At 44.5% G+C, this 15,797-nt stretch overlaps 1 protein-coding gene across 1 annotated transcript in view; it reads left to right on the top strand.

Moving 5' to 3' along the window:
* LOC111849517 (sema domain, seven thrombospondin repeats (type 1 and type 1-like), transmembrane domain (TM) and short cytoplasmic domain, (semaphorin) 5A) overlaps window positions 1-15,797 on the top strand; it is a 96,349-nt gene that overhangs the window by 38,807 nt on the left and 41,745 nt on the right. The window contains exons 5-9 of the mRNA XM_023822435.2: window positions 8,206-8,268; window positions 10,219-10,317; window positions 13,527-13,740; window positions 14,238-14,523; window positions 15,164-15,299. Of these exons, the coding sequence (XP_023678203.2) occupies window positions 8,206-8,268; window positions 10,219-10,317; window positions 13,527-13,740; window positions 14,238-14,523; window positions 15,164-15,299 (798 nt within the window). The remainder of the gene's footprint in view (window positions 1-8,205; window positions 8,269-10,218; window positions 10,318-13,526; window positions 13,741-14,237; window positions 14,524-15,163; window positions 15,300-15,797) is intronic.

Genomic DNA, 15,797 nt, shown 5'->3' on the forward strand with positions numbered 1-15,797 from the left:
GATATAGCAGATTTTCTTCCTCATTTTTGTTTATAAGACTTGTCCTTGAAAGTTATTTAAACACGTTACTTAGAAATGAAACCAAAAGATCAACAAAACAAGACATTTTTACCCCCTTTATTCCAGGAAACCATTTGCAATTCCTGCTTGACATCAAACTAATTATATGAGCTTTATCGATCAAACTGTCATTTGAGGGAGCAGTGTTCAAAACCTGAACACCAAAAACTCAAATGGGTGCTTGAAATGGTTATTGTTTAAACATATTGATTTACTTGTAGCCTGGCACTTTAGGAAATAATAAAATTTGTGGAGGGGGAGGGCAGATTTGTGGGGGAAAAAGCATTTGTTCAGGAAATGCACTGCTTAACAAATGGGTATAAACATTCAGAGATGCTCAGTCAAACACAGAATGTGCAAGGAATTCCTCATACTCCTTTGTGAGGACGTAGACTTTCAAATATGCCTTTCATTACATAGTAAAAACATCCAGCAAATAGGAAAATAACATTTAATTAATATGACTGTTTGGAATCCTCAGGTCAGCACCTGACCCCTGCATCATTATGGGCTGTTGTAATTCTCTAGATACGTCGTCTACCTTCAAATAAAACGATGAAATTATGGGCACTGGCTTTGCAAGCCATCATATCTGCTCTTCTGTTGCCTCGTTTTATGTTTATTAGTTTATCTGTCGCAAAGTAAACGTTTACAGCTTCAGTATAGCGTAGTTAAACCCGAGAAGATGAATAGATGGCAGGAATATGGCGAACTGTGACTTGTGTATGTGTCTGCGAGGGTTTTTGCTTGTTTTTTATGTAACACGGTCTTGCAATATAAATGAGCTGAACCCATCCCTAGCATAGAAGCATTTGTTGTGGGGTAATAAACAAAGAATGCCATTTCACACACTGTGATCCCCCCCCCCCCACCCCCCCGCCGATAACTGCAAAAAGCCTCGGGGCAAAAATCCTTTCATTCGCGATTTTGACACACACTCCTGACAAAGTCTTCAGATTCATAACCCTTGTTAAGGGGCCCTCATGAATATTCAGAAGCAGGCTGGCGGGTGCAAAGTAAGATATAATCTCGCCTAAGATGAGTCGTATTTTAACCAAAGAAAGTAGCGCAGCCTCTTCCCGACGACGACTCTTGCCGGCGACCGGCAGGTAGGCAGCGGTGCAGAATGAATAAGCAGAGTGTCGGGCTCGGGCTGGGGGTAGCAGAAGGGGTCAAACGTCATCACACTGCATGTCTGGAAATTAAATAGCGTTCAGTCTGGTGATGACAGCCGTATTTAATCCTGGCATTTAATAACTGTTAATGCCAAAGTCATGATGTGAATACGGGGTGAATTCTGAAGCTCACAATTGCTCTCGGTTGTTGTCCCGCTCCCTCAGCGCCTGGCAACCGGGCGGGACGGGCTGCCAGTGGTGTCTGTCTGTGGGTAACAGCGCTAGCTGTGCCTGGCAGAGCTGATAAGTGCCTATAGTGATCCCTGAAGGGGTCACATGATCCGAGCCTCTGCCTGCTTGTTGGAGTGTGTTATGGGAGGCTAATTGCGGGAAAAACCCATTCCAGAGCTGGAGTGCAGACAAAAACTGGCCCTGCCATCCCATCTGATGGGTCTCGGGGTACCGCTCACGGTTGACCAAGCTTGGCTGCACTTTCCCAGAATGCACGGCTCCCCGATGAGTCATTACTCGGCACACTTGAGCTCATGGGCATTGATGAACCTTTTGAGGATTTTAGCATTGGCACCACCTCATGTTATCAATTTGAGTTAATACATTTCACTCCCAGGGGCCTTTTTAAGCCCCGTTTATAATGACGCGATTCTGGGATTCCATCAAATATGGAGAAATCGGTGCTTCAGAATCATATTAAAAAGGAGTTAAAGAGAGGAGAGCTTTCCCTTCTCTGCCAGGAGTCAGGAGGCAGCTGCAGGAATGTAACGAGGACCTCCGCCTGCTTCCAGTCCGAGCCCTGAATGGAGACATTATAACAGGAGGTTCACTCGTGCTATTCAGACGCAGCAACAGCACTAATAACTGGGGAGCAGCGTCACTCTGCAAGAGTGAGATCAACTGATGTACCGCCTCTATTACCCAGTTAAATGAACACAGGAGAAGTTCAAGGTGTTGAAAACCAATTTTCTCCGGAGCCTCAAAGGACCATTGGGAAGCGGGTCGAGTTCCCCGGAGGGCAAACGCTGGTGCGGCACGGCGCAGACAAATTGCCGAGACGTTTCACCGCCCCCCGAGGGATATGGCGGTAATGAGCGGCGTTCTCGGTCCCCCTCACCTCCGCTGCCGTCGCCCCCTGTCCTCAGAGTGTGGGGTTGCAGTCTGTTTTCGGCCCAGGCTCCGATTCAGCACCCTCCCTGTCGGCACCTGTGAATTCGCACTCCTGCACTGGCGGGTGGTCGACCGGCTAAATTTTGCACTCTGAGCTAATTACTGCTGCAGCGTTTAAAATTAGCGCATTTTTTAAGGCACTGTCTCCCAATCCCACTGTCTCCAGCACTTAATTTAGCAAAGTGATGCACTATTGCAAAGGCAGGGTGACAGCAAGTAGGGGTTAAGGGTCTAACAGTGAAATCGCTCTGCTAGACACAGGATTTGAATCAGTGACCTTCCAGTAACATGCATGAAGCCCCCACCCAATAAACCACACACTGCCCCTCATTTCCAGAGTAAGACAGGTAAACCGCTTCGAGTTCTTACCGCTTCGAGTGACACACAGCCAAGGAGATACCCATTCACTCCTCCGCTTTGTGTTCAAGGTTCTCTGGCAGTTTGAGTAATGTTGAGGATGCCCAGTGCTGCAAACCTAAGTGATATTTTTGTATTTGTGGGCAATTCCTTTTTTAAATAATAATAAAAAAAACTCAGTTTGGCTGTAGAGGGATTTGTAGTCATTAAAAAAGGCGAAATTAGATTCTTGTTTTAAGTATTCATTAATTCCTTTTTTTTGGTGTCTTGATATTCCTTTGAATGGAAAAGGCTTTCAGATTCTTTATTCTTCGGTTTTCTGTGTGGTCTAAAGAGGACTGATAGCATAAACTCCCGGTCCTGTTCTGCATTTCATTTTGTTTCCATCTCACAGTTACAGGCTAGCGGGGAAACAATTAGCATGAGCTAATCAGCAGACGGCAGAGCGCTTCCGCTAATTCCCGCAGCCCGCTAATTGAATTGCATGGAATAACTCGGTCATTTAAATGCATGGAATGAGAAAAAAATTAATCGGCGGGACAATGGGCTAAATAACGGCAGTGATGGCAGCGTCACAAGGAGCTGATCAGATAAAATCCCTCTTCCCTGGTCTGTGGCAGCGCTTAGCGTTCAGCTAATCAGTTTCCTCCCCGTCTCCCGTAAACGCAAGTTAATTGCTCGCCCCTCACGCATATAATTAGAAGAACGATTTTGGCCAAAGGGGGTTCTTTGACGATGCTGATAAGGGACTGAGTGAGGAGTCGGACTGCGGGCTCGGTGTAGCGACCAAGTCAGGAACTTGTGGACATTTACTGACTGTTGCCCCCATGTGAACAGCCCAGTCCAGATACCCATGGGCCAACCAATAATGAAGCATTACCCACATCATGTTCATGAGGAAGATGCTCAGTAGGTTAGGGATCTGTACTTGGGTCTGGAAGGTTGTGAGTTTGAATCCCTTAGATACCCTTGTAAACCCAGGCCTGTCTGTTTTAGAATGCTTACTGGGTGCCTACCACTTTGTCCTGGGGGCAGTGTGTAACTCAGTAGGCTAGGCATCTGTACTTGGGTCTGAATGGCTGTGAGTTTGAATCCGTTATGCACCCTTGTAAACCCATATCTGTCTGTCTTAGGATGTTTACCACTTGTCTATCACTCACTCTAGGGAGGAGATGTACAGCTCAGTAGGTTAAGGATCTGTACTTGGGTCCAGAAGGTTACGGGTTTCAATCCTGTGGCTGGCAGAGGCCATATCATCATTGGACCCTTGAGAAAGTGCCTTAATCCTAACTGCTCCAAGGGCACTTCATGCTGACTGACCTTACTCTCTGACCTCAAGTTTTTCTGAATTGTGTGATACTTTGGACAAAAGTATCTGCCAGATAAATAAATCCAAATGTAAGATGTCTTCATTCTAACGCTGAAACCTGCCTGTTCACCCCTTTGGGAATGTATAATGCATCAGCCATTAGTAATTTAAGATTTATTTGAGTGTTATTATGAATGAGTATATGAATGAGTATTAATTGTTAATTATTCACAGCCAACACACGAATAACCGAAACCACAAATGCGCGGAGGTTGCTGTTTATTTGTATTATCATTATATGATGCTGCATTAGACAGGATTAAAATAAATTAAAGTATCATTTAGTAACGTACCATTTATTCATGGAAATTACACAATGGCTTTAAAAGTTACTGTAATATTCAAGGCAAACGTTGCCTGAAAGCTGGCATTTGTGCTCTATCCAGTACACCCATGTCAAAGGCTTATTGTTCACGCGAATAGAGAAGACACAGTGTTTCCTGAGCTGTGCGGGTATTTGTGTGGATGAATTCCAAAGGCAAAGCTGAAGTGAAACAATGTTGTGATTTTTTTTTTTTTATGTTTTTTTTTTTTCCCGAACGCCCTCTTCCCCTTCTGCCTGGTGCCCACGTCGCAGGACAGCGAGGAGTTCTTAGGGAGTCAGGAATGCTCTGGCAGTGGTCTGCGAGGCAGTTTGACGTTTCTCAGCTTCCCATCCTTGGGATTTCTGGCATAGCAAAGTCAAAGAAAAATAGTAAAAATTTAAAAAAAAATAAAAATGCCGCCACCCACTTCACGGGCCAGCCTGTTCCCGGCCTGTTACTCTCCCCTGCTACACGCCCTTTGTCCTTCTTGTGTTTCTGTCAGCTTCCCTGAGTCTTGTCAGCAGAGTTAAATATATTTCCAGCAGCTCAAATCCTTGGAGTAAAATGTTCTCCCTTCGGCGGTCTTAGGCAACATACTCACACTTTGCTAGTAGTCTTATTACGCTGAATATTTCAGAAGATTGACAATCATTATGATGATTATATTCCACATAATTCAAAAGACTGGGTTAATTACTGTTTAAGAAGCAATTTCACTAACGCCTTTATTTAACGCATCTTGCACGTAAGGAACTGTATGCTGGCTCAGGTGGATATCTATTGGAGTAATAAAAGATAAGTCTGACTGGAGGGTAGAGCCGCTGCCCTCCTGGGTTTTAAGCCTGCTGGGGTAAGCTTATTTTTTAACTATCAAACCTAGATGGATCGCTTCTGTAAAATGCTTTTTAAGTCAAGTATAAGAAGTGACCTTCGTTTTGAGAGCTTCATTGTTTTATTGTGAAGACAGGCTATATTCTCACACTAATTACGCCAGCGGGCCTTCGCAGGTCCTCTGTTACACCCTTCTGTGCTTTCTGTCTTCAATTATTTAACAAAAAGTGATATTTATAAATAAAGGTGAGGCAACCGGCGGGGTGTTTCACAAAGCCGGATTTCTCAGTTAGCTGGGTTAACTTAAGCTAGAAGTCGTGATTGTCCAGTAAGAATTTAGGTAGGAGCATTCCTGTAGGACAATCATGACTTCTAGCTTACGTCAGCTCAGCTAACTGAGAAGTCCTGCTTCATGGAACACCCCCAGGGCCTTGTTTCATGAAGCAGGATTTCTTGGTTAGTCAGATAGCTTTTTATAATAGATTCAAGGTAGTCTGGGTTTAATGTAAGTGAACGAAGATACAGTCCATTTAAATTAGGGTACTTTAAATCTGATAAGTTATTCAGCTAAACAAAAAAATCCTTCTTCATGAAACAGGCTGCAAATGCAGGGTACAAACAGCTTTTGGGTGCAAATAAGCTTATCAGGTCAATAAGAGTATGAAATTTGTACAGTGGGTGACTAAATATGAAAAGGTCCCTAAAGTGGCAATGTGCTTCTCTGGGGTTTCAGGAAAGTTCAGCTGGTGATTAGTCTTTTTACATAAGGCACTTACTGGAGATGAAATGATATGAAAATTTTATATTACGATTATAGTGACCAAAATCATCAGTATTATCATGGTATTGTTAAAATATGCTGAAAATGTTCAAAAAGTACTGATAGACAAATCATTTCATCAAATTATAAAATTAGCAGAACTACGCACTTTTTTTTTGTATAAATATTGAAATGATAGCATAGCCAATGCGTTATGTAAACATATGGACACTGTATCGAATGTGCATTAATATTAAAAATCTCTGGAGACCTGCCACTGCCTTCCGCCATGTTTACACAGAATTCAGCATTTCGAATTCAGGGGCTGCATCCTTCGAAGGACGAAGGCGCATTACCTTTGTAAGCCACGTTCTTTGAAGGTTGAACGGAAAGCGTTGTGGAATGGGCCGGCCTTTACCCTTGAGCCACGAAGCGGCGCTCCCATCGCCTGGCTGTGACACGCCCACTTTACCTCTGCGCAGTGAATCTTGGGATATGTTGCGCTGCAAAGGATCTATTGGGTGGATCCTTCTCTCTGCAAAAGGAGGATGCATTTCTAGACCGCAGTTGAAGGAGTCTTTGAAATGAGACGGCTTTGGCGTGTCGCTGTTACGCATTCAGACGCAGCCATTGTCTTCTCAGCCACAGCAGGATGGTGTAAAGGAATTCTCCTGTGCAAATGAGGTGCAAATGAATTTATATGTATTTTTCTCACTCTAAAAATGCATCTACTATGCAGGTAAACGGAAGTGTGCAGAGCCTTGGAGAGTTTGATGGAAATTAGGTGTGGGGCGTGGGGCTGGGTGGAGGCCTCGGTCTGCATCTCCGTGCGGCCGTTTGGGGACCTGTGTCACACATGAACGCTTGCCGGCACGAACCGGCCTGCCAGCGGCTTTGGGGAGGAATAGAAATTCCGTATTCTGCAGAAAAAGCAGCAGCGATAAATTATGAGAAGGCCTTTGAAGACTGTGTCCATTTATGTATGATAGCACACATTAGAAAATGATGATTCTGTAAATAAGGTTTCTTTTATAAATGAGCCAGAACATGGTATGCATCAGGGTTGGGGCTGTTCCGGAATGCATTCATCAATTCCAAGCCAGATTAGGAAATGGAACTGGAGTTGGAATTTATATCTTTGTGAAATTCAAATTCCAATTCTGTTCCCCATTGTTTTTTTCCAATCCCAATTCCAGTTCCATTTCCTGATTTGGAATGGATTCGATGAAAGCATTGCAGAATGGCCCCAACCCTGGTATGCATTGGTGTGTTAGGTGATTCTGGATGTCATAAAAACCTGAAGTAGAGAAAGAAGTATGAGGTCAACAGAAAAAGGAGCAAATACTATTTGTGTACAAAAGGAACACTGAGCATCCCCCCCCCCGCCCCCCCATTTTGAAATTCCAAAGTTTTCAAGGCTTTGCGGGTTTTCCCCATCTAAACTGCTGCTGTACTGCTCACTGCGCGATTGTGTCCATTGTCATTCACAGAGGACAGACACATTGTTACCAGTTTAAATATTTAACGTTAATATGCCTTAAGTTGATGTAATGAACTGGGCTTTACCTGGATTTTCACCAAGTTTTACTGCTATTGTATACTGGAATACAAGTTATTAATCATGCTTTAATAGGTCAGAGGGATTAATCATAATCATAATTAATCATTTTAGTCATTTTACTTTTGTTTTGGCTTTTGAGCCATTTCAACTCTAAATGTCGTCAACCTGAACACCTTGCAATCACCCCACTGTAATATAACTATAATGGCTTGAAGGACTTTAATCTGGGGTGGATTAAGAAGAGCAAATTGGCTGCTGTGTTCAGCTTTTTCAAGGAAGATGTGCTCAGAATGTGTTTCAAGGTTGATACTCTTTCCGAAGTGTTGGAAGCAATACGGACCATCACTCTGAATGATATATTTACTGCAAACTAACTACCAGTGCATAGCAAGGATCGATAACTGCCTATATCCACACTAAATAATTTAGAGCACCCTGCCCTTGATCATAATTGGTTTGTTTATCCTGGTCTGCAGGTAATGCCTTAGTCAATAATTCATTAGGCGCATACATTCACATTATGATCCGTATAAATGTTGGCGTTATTGTTACGGTCATTTTTGTATGTTTGATAAAATCTAATAACTATTTTTGCTGTAGAGATTGTTGTTTTCTCTACAGCAGTGAATCTTGTCTGATATTGTGCTTTTTTTTCCTCCCAACAGGATGTTGAGTGGCAGTGTGATAAATTCACCAAAGCGGCTTGTTTCAGTCGGGGCAAGTCTGAGGTGGGTCACTTACACTGGGGTCCCTGTGTCATTTTGAAGTGCTCAAAATGTTTGTGCCACCTGTTTTAATTTGATAAATTTTATTTGATGATGCATGCGGTCTCTCACTATTGAGCCTTGAGAATTTGGACCTCATTTTTTTTTTTAAAAGCAACCCTTTCCCCGACCATGAATTTGCACACCACTCACATTTTTTCACATGTGTTCTCTCTTGACTGCCAAAGCGTAGTTGCTGAATGGAACAATCCTGACACTGAAGTATGTTTACCTGGTGTCGCTTTTTAAAAAAAAAAAACGCTTAAAAAAAATGGCAGAATGTTCTTGGTTTGCAGAGCCAGCCTTCTGACTCGGGAGCCTTGAGGCTAGAGGAATTAAATTTGTTAAATTTGTGGCTGGAGGCGGGTGGGCGGAGGTGCAGGAGCCTTAGACAAGCTGCATTTTACTCCAGTGTGGTAGCTTTTCTTGACTTAGGACTGCGCTCACAGTGCCGGCTGTTTACAAGGAGAGTAGTTGGTCCCTGGCCTTTATTGGCCCAGTAGCCTGTATTATGTCAGCGGCCTGTGACTTGCCAAAGCACGTTTGCTTCTTTACAGTCACTGATCGCTTATGGTGCAGCAGTTCTGGATATATTACGGGCTCCTTTTCATTTGACGCTCCGTTTAGAGGTCGAGATTGACGAGCGGGCGTTGTGTTTACGTTCAGCTTTCATACCGTTGGGATGAGCGGCTCTGGTTTCTGGTCTGCGTGGCCTGGCCCTCTCCTGACCCCACACGGCTCGCGTTCCAGAACGGTACAGACCCCGTCTGGCTCCCGGTGCCTGGCTCGGAGCGACAGAAGGCCTGTAATAAGCACAGACACACTGGCCAGCATGTGAGCCTCTCTCTTGATATATGGAGTGTGATGTTTCTCCAGAGAATCGATTACTCCCTCTGGCTCTTTTGTGCGTCACTTCATGCGTTTCGTTAACTTTAACGCTACAACTCAATAGCAGCGTAACTTATCCGTTAAACGTTCACTGTGGTCAGCTTTCATGCTTTTCGTTAACTTTCATGGTACAACTCAATAGCAGCGTAATGTAGCCATTAAATGTTCCTCAAAGTGGGTTAAATTAGTATATTCCTTTTTTTAATAACCCGCATTTTGGTCCTTATCTTCTAAATACACCCTAAGCTTTGATCAAAGCTACTAAGCATCAGTGATAAACTGTTGGTTGTTTTGCCACCTGTAGAGCTGCAGCATCTGCTTTGATGGTTAAATGTAATTTGAGCTGCTTAACAGAAAAGGACCCGTCACACTGGCTAAATGAGATTAAGTCCCTCGGATTACTTTGTTTGTACTACAAATTGCATTGAGCAGCTGCTGTATTAAACCATGGATCTTTAACATCTGTCACAGGCTTTTCTTTATGGGCTCCATCGTAGGATTCTGATTGGCCCACGTCTGTGTATTTGCGAAGCAAAAGTTGTCCATGGAGCCACATGGAAAATATAAAAATGAAGTAACTGTTCTGGAAGTTCAGCGATGCGCCACGTTCATCCACATTCCTCTCGTTTTACGCCTGGAGTTTAACAGCACGATTGCCAAATCCCATACCTGTTCTCTTACTTGTAGTTTGACGTGATGAGAAGTTTCCAGCACCTGTGAATGTTAGAGATATCGTGCAGGAGGTGGATCGAATGAGTAAAGCACTCGGGAAAAATATACTATGTTAAAATACAGCATTGCTGATTTTTTTTTTGTCTTGTTTTGTTTTTTGCTCAATGGTTTTTGTAAAATATAGCATTGTCTTGTCTGGAGATGGGCTTAAAATATTGCCTGTCTTAAGTTGTCTGTTGGTGAGCTTGTTGCTTTTGCTAACAGTCTATTATCCTTCAACACTTGTGTAAACATCGGAGTGCTCGTGGTGTAGCTCAAACTTTTTTTGTTCGTTTTTATTTTTCCTTCCTGCAGGACGAGTGCCAGAATTACATCCGCGTCCTGCTTGTTAACGGAGACCGTGTGTTCGCCTGTGGGACCAATGCATTTACCCCGATTTGCACCAATCGCACGGTAGGAGATGCCGACTTGATCTCATCAGCCTACTGATCTCCAGATCAGCATCAGGAGCATTAGGGGCATGGAGGGAGTCACTCCTGCTGCCTCTCGTGATGCTGCTGCACATCTAATTGCTCTCAGCGGCAGCGTCAGTCAGACATGGATACCCTGACAGATTCAGGGGGCCCAACACTTCACTGGGGCCCTTGAACATGTAAAATTTTATCAGGTGGCCCAGAATTTCCAAGTACTCCTCTGGCTCTCAGTCCAAGTTAACCAGCAACTTTCTTTTTTTTTTTTTCCTTTGCCTGGGATAAAATGGGAAGGTGCCTTTTGTGTTTTTTTTTTAGGGGGCGTTAGCGCTGGAGAAATCATGATCTGCTTCTGGAAGATGGCAGTGTCTAGCTGTGAGCGATGACAGGCCTTAGTGTTCTGTCCCTGTGTGTTTAAGGTAGCTGGTAATCTCACAGCGACGGAAGGGAGACATCCACAATCCCAGTACATACATCAGGCGCAGACCTCAGTGCTTACGTCTCTGCGCTGCTCAGATCATCGACGGCAGTCATCCACACCCCGAGAGCCGGCGGTTTCTGTTTGCGCCGTGAAAGCAGCGAGTGGCTCGTCTACGGCGTGAGGAACTGGCGGGAAGGCAGGATGTGAGCCAGCCGGGCAGGCGGAGTGAATAGCGTGTCTCTTAATGTTACGGACAATAAAGCCGATTGCTCACAGAAAAGGGCAGCGAGGCAGTAAAGTCAGAGTGTATCGCTTAAGTGCAGCTGCCCACATCCTGAAAGGGAGCCTTTCAACATCCGTTATTAACGTGCGGGACGAGCGCGGCCCTGTCATCCGTGAGGACTCAATGGAGCCCTTTATTTTAAACTCTCGGCTGCTGTCGGCAGGCAACGTGCCTTGTTTGTCTAGTTTGGTGGGGGATGTTGTGTGTTCAGGAGACTCAAAGCCAAAGGTTATATCACATTGGCAGCCCTCACTTTGAACTGGTGAAGACCCGTCTACTAACTGTAAGCAGGTGGGGTGCGGTTTAACGACATGGACTCAATAGTTTGTAGGTTTGAGTCTCACCGCAGTAGTACTCATGAGTATAGCTCTAGTACCCAGTATCTATAATCCATACTAGACCCTACTTAAAGTGCTTCAGACACCCTATTCTTTGTCTTAGCCCACCTGAAAAAGTATTTTTTTTAACTTCATTTAGCGATTTGTCCTGTTTTTTTGTACACGTCTAGTGGTTGAGCCACTCTAAGGGTCAAATCCTTCAGTCGCCCCTGCCCAGGAACGAGGTACTTAGCTGAAATCGCCCCTGCAAAAAATATCTCATTGGATTTTTCTTCGTGTAGAATGCACCACCCGAGGAACCGTGACTGCAGCACTAACCGCCATCGTGTCCCCAAGTCGCACCTCACTCTAGTGCAAATCAGCCCCCCAAACGGACCTGCCATTCCTATTTGCGGGTTCCTGATGAAAACCGTTCGTCTTTTAACAGATGGCATGGAGCAGATTTAAAACCGCACGCTGCGGGCCAAAACAACCGTCCATCCATCAAAGGGGTGACTTTTATTTGATCAGCCACGTAGCAGAGCTACAATGAGGGAATAATGACTGCGAGCATGAACAGGCAGGCACATTAAGGCTGACACATTTCTTCCCCGCTACCTGGATCTGCTTCTGCTGAGAGCTACAGTGTTAGTTCACCAGAATAAAATAAAGAGGCGGACACCTTCTAAGTGACGCATGGTCCACCTTCTACTAGCACTGTGGAGCTTTATCTAAGAAAATGTCCTACCCTTTCCGAGTTTGAGTCACCTCTTTTTTATTATCTTTTAGCTCTTAGTCATGCTGTTGAATATTTTTGCCTCTAACAGTTGGATTCGGCAACATGCTGACAATTGAGATAAATGGCACGGTATGCAATGAAGGAATTTAATCAATATGTTTTCTTTGAAATTCAGCAGGGCGCTTGTACGGATATGGGCACTTTTTATCCGGTGGACAAGACAGACATCTGCTGATATGCTATAAAGCTGTTTTGTTTTCAGAAGGGTAAAATTTCTGAAGAGAAGGAACATTTGCAGTAGGTTACTGTGCCACTGTTTATACCGTTCTGAATGTTTTGTTCAAAGAAGATCCATCTCTCTGTGCACTTGCAATGCATAAAAAAAATCACCATTGATGAATTTATTTTGTGGTTTTGAGAGGACAGTGGGAAGATGCAGTCACTAAAGGTCATATGCCAGAAAATCACCTGTGGGCTCTTTTCCACCACACCAGGTACCGTACTTTTGGTACTTCGAGAAGGTACTAAAAGTACGATACTTCAAGGTGTTGGTTTTCCACTGCAGTAAAAACTGGTATCGGCACTAAATGACATCACCAAAGTCGCATTGCAATTCTTACAGTATGTCACTAGTAACCTAGAGTAAGATGAGGTTTTTTCTTACTTTCAATTCTGTATATGGATTTTAGCGCGGGGAGTTAAACGCTAAAACATTATTACTCTGTCAGAGGAAAAAACCTTAGCTAACTTTGCGATTTTAATTATTATTCCTTTTATAGATTATCGAATATATGCTTAGAATCAGTTTAAAGTTTACCTCCTCTGCTTTGCATGAGTGCTGCATGCATTGTTCGAGACAATCATAATAATTTTTATCCATGCTGTTTAAATCACTTCTATATGGGTTTGTGATAAACGTATAAACTTCCTTTTTGCTTTATAAATACCCCAATATTTATTACAAGAAAATCACATTGCTACATTTAAAACAAAATCACATTACTTTATTTACAACTAAATCACATCACCAGGACAGCACACTATACACTATATACATTATGCGTGGTGGCCTAGTATTTTAAACAAAATAGTTTTTAAATTTCTTGTTGTGCCACCCTGATGTTTTTGTTGTATCTGTTCTTCCGACCAGATCGCAGTATTTATTTTTACTTTGTTTATCGTTGTTTTTAAAGGCAGCATTTGTATTGTTCTTCAGCGGCAGGCTAATTGCATAAGAAAGGGTTTCAAGTCCCACCCCGAAGTACCAAAGAAGCACCTAGTTCACTGCTGGAAGGGTGTAGTGAAATTAATTAAGCTCATTAACTTTCTGACAAGCAACTGATGACGCTACTCTGCGTGACACAAAGGGAAGTGATTGCTTATTCTGGTTACAGAGCTCTTACTGTGGTCATGTACACCTCCCACTCTGCAGCTGACCAATCTGACCGAGATCCATGAGCAGATCAGTGGCATGGCCCGGTGCCCCTACAGCCCCGTGCACAACTCCACAGCCCTCATCACCTCCACTGGCGAGCTCTACACCGCCACTGCCATGGACTTCTCGGGCCGGGACCCTGCCATCTACCGCAGCCTGGGCGGCCTGCCCCCTCTACGCACCGTGCAGTACAATTCCAAATGGCTCAATGGTGAGAGGAGAGGGCGGGGCCAGTGAAAGGAAGAGGCGGGGCCAGTGAAAGGAAGAGGCGGGGCCAGTGCAAGGAAGAGGCGGGGCCAGTGAAAGGAATGGGTGGGGTCAATGTAAGGAATGGGTGGAGCCAGTGAAGGGAAGGAGTGGAGATAGTGAACGGAATGGGTGGGGGCAGTGAAGGAAAGGGGTGGAGCCAGTGAATGGATGGGGTGGGGCAAGTGAAATCTAAATAAATGTCAGCACCGAGTGACCTAATCTCCGTCATCGTAAAGAACTGCACGTATGATTTGGCTACACTGAAATGCTCCTGTGGTTGTGTGACATTGGTTCCACGTCATTAGACATGCTACCATTGAATGTGTATGTGTGGGTCAATAGATGATTAAGGTACATGGTTAATTTGTTGGACATGAAATGTCCTGTTTTTTAGGGGCATCATGTAAAACCCATTAGGTCATGGCATGCAGCGTGATACTTTATTCTGCCCAAATTCAGAGCCCAACTTCGTGTCGTCCTACGACATCGGGAACTTCACATACTTCTTCTTCCGCGAGAACGCTGTGGAGCACGATTGCGGCATGACGGTGTTCTCGCGCGTGGCCCGCGTGTGCAAGAACGACATTGGCGGCCGCTTCCTGCTGGAGGACACTTGGACCACCTTCATGAAGGCGCGCCTCAACTGCTCCCGGCCAGGCGAGATCCCCTTCGAGTACAGCGAGCTGCAGGGCACCTTCTTCCTGCCCGAACTGGAGCTGCTCTATGGCATTTTCACCACCAACGTGTGAGTGGTCTCTCCCCCGGTCTCACCTCAAGTTTGGCTGTTTGCCGCTCTGCAGCCAACTCTTGCATGAACCACTACATCAGGTCAACTCGCCAGCCATTAACCAAACATACCCAGATTGCATGGTTCTGCTAATTTAGTTGCTTGGCAGGCTGCTTAAAGCTTAAATACATATGCCGCTAAACTGTTTATTCAGGTGGCTGTTGCACTGGAGCACCATGGGATATGTACTTCATTTAGCCGCACAACAAAACTTTCCAACAGCCCGAACCTGCAAACTTTACCAGCAGTTAGAATTTCTCAGCAATCTTACTAACACTGCCCAACCAGACACTGTGTCAAACACAATTTTGCTTCCCAGTTTTTAACCTGTCAAATGCCCCCAGTAACAGAGAGGCTCACAGTTTTACATTTTCATTTAAATCTCCATTTATTCATTTGGCTGATGCCTTTTCCAAAGCATCGTGTCGGTTACAGGGATAAAGTTGTACGCCTCAGTCGATTAATACTGTTGAATATTAATCGCCTGGTAGTTGTGTAACAGCAAGATCTTAATCTTTCATCTTTTGTTTACAGGTCCCACTCCTTAATATTTTATCGAGCTGGGGGGGATGCTAACACTGTGCTTTACTCTGTGCAGGAACAGCATCGCAGCATCTGCCGTGTGCGTGTTCAACCTGAGCGCCATCACCCACGTGTTCAGTGGGCCCTTCAAGTACCAGGAGAACTCGCGGTCGGCCTGGTTGCCCTATCCAAACCCAAAACCCGACTTCCAGGTAAAAATTCTGGAGAACCCCGGCACACTGTCAAGCCATTTATCCATTTTAGTATGTAACTGCAGTCCTGCTCACTTTTAGGTGTGTAATACACACAATTTAACTGATTTTTCTCCTCGTAGCATTAACATGAACCTTCTCCCCTACCTGGGAGTACAAGCTAAATGCTATCTAGTCTCAAAATATGTTTTCCTATTAAATATAGCAGCACGTTAGTACGTTTCGCGAGTTGTCAGAACGCGTCAGGGAGTGCTTACGCTCAGCCATTTGCAGATTAAGTGAGACAGTAGGGCTGAAGCCGCTGCCGTTGAATGTGATTTAATTCTGCGTGAGGACTGGGTGCAGCTGGGAGCTCTTGGGTTCGGAGAGTGTGATGGCGTGTGAGTGTTCTGGGACTGGTCCAAGAGGGACTTTGGTTTCAGGCTGTATCAGCCGACCGGAAAGGTGGAAAATATGCAGGGGAAAACACAAATGCAAGTGTTAACCCAGTTATTTCAT

This window comes from Paramormyrops kingsleyae, chromosome 15 (assembly GCF_048594095.1).
Source record: "Paramormyrops kingsleyae isolate MSU_618 chromosome 15, PKINGS_0.4, whole genome shotgun sequence".
Taxonomy (NCBI): domain Eukaryota; kingdom Metazoa; phylum Chordata; class Actinopteri; order Osteoglossiformes; family Mormyridae; genus Paramormyrops; species Paramormyrops kingsleyae.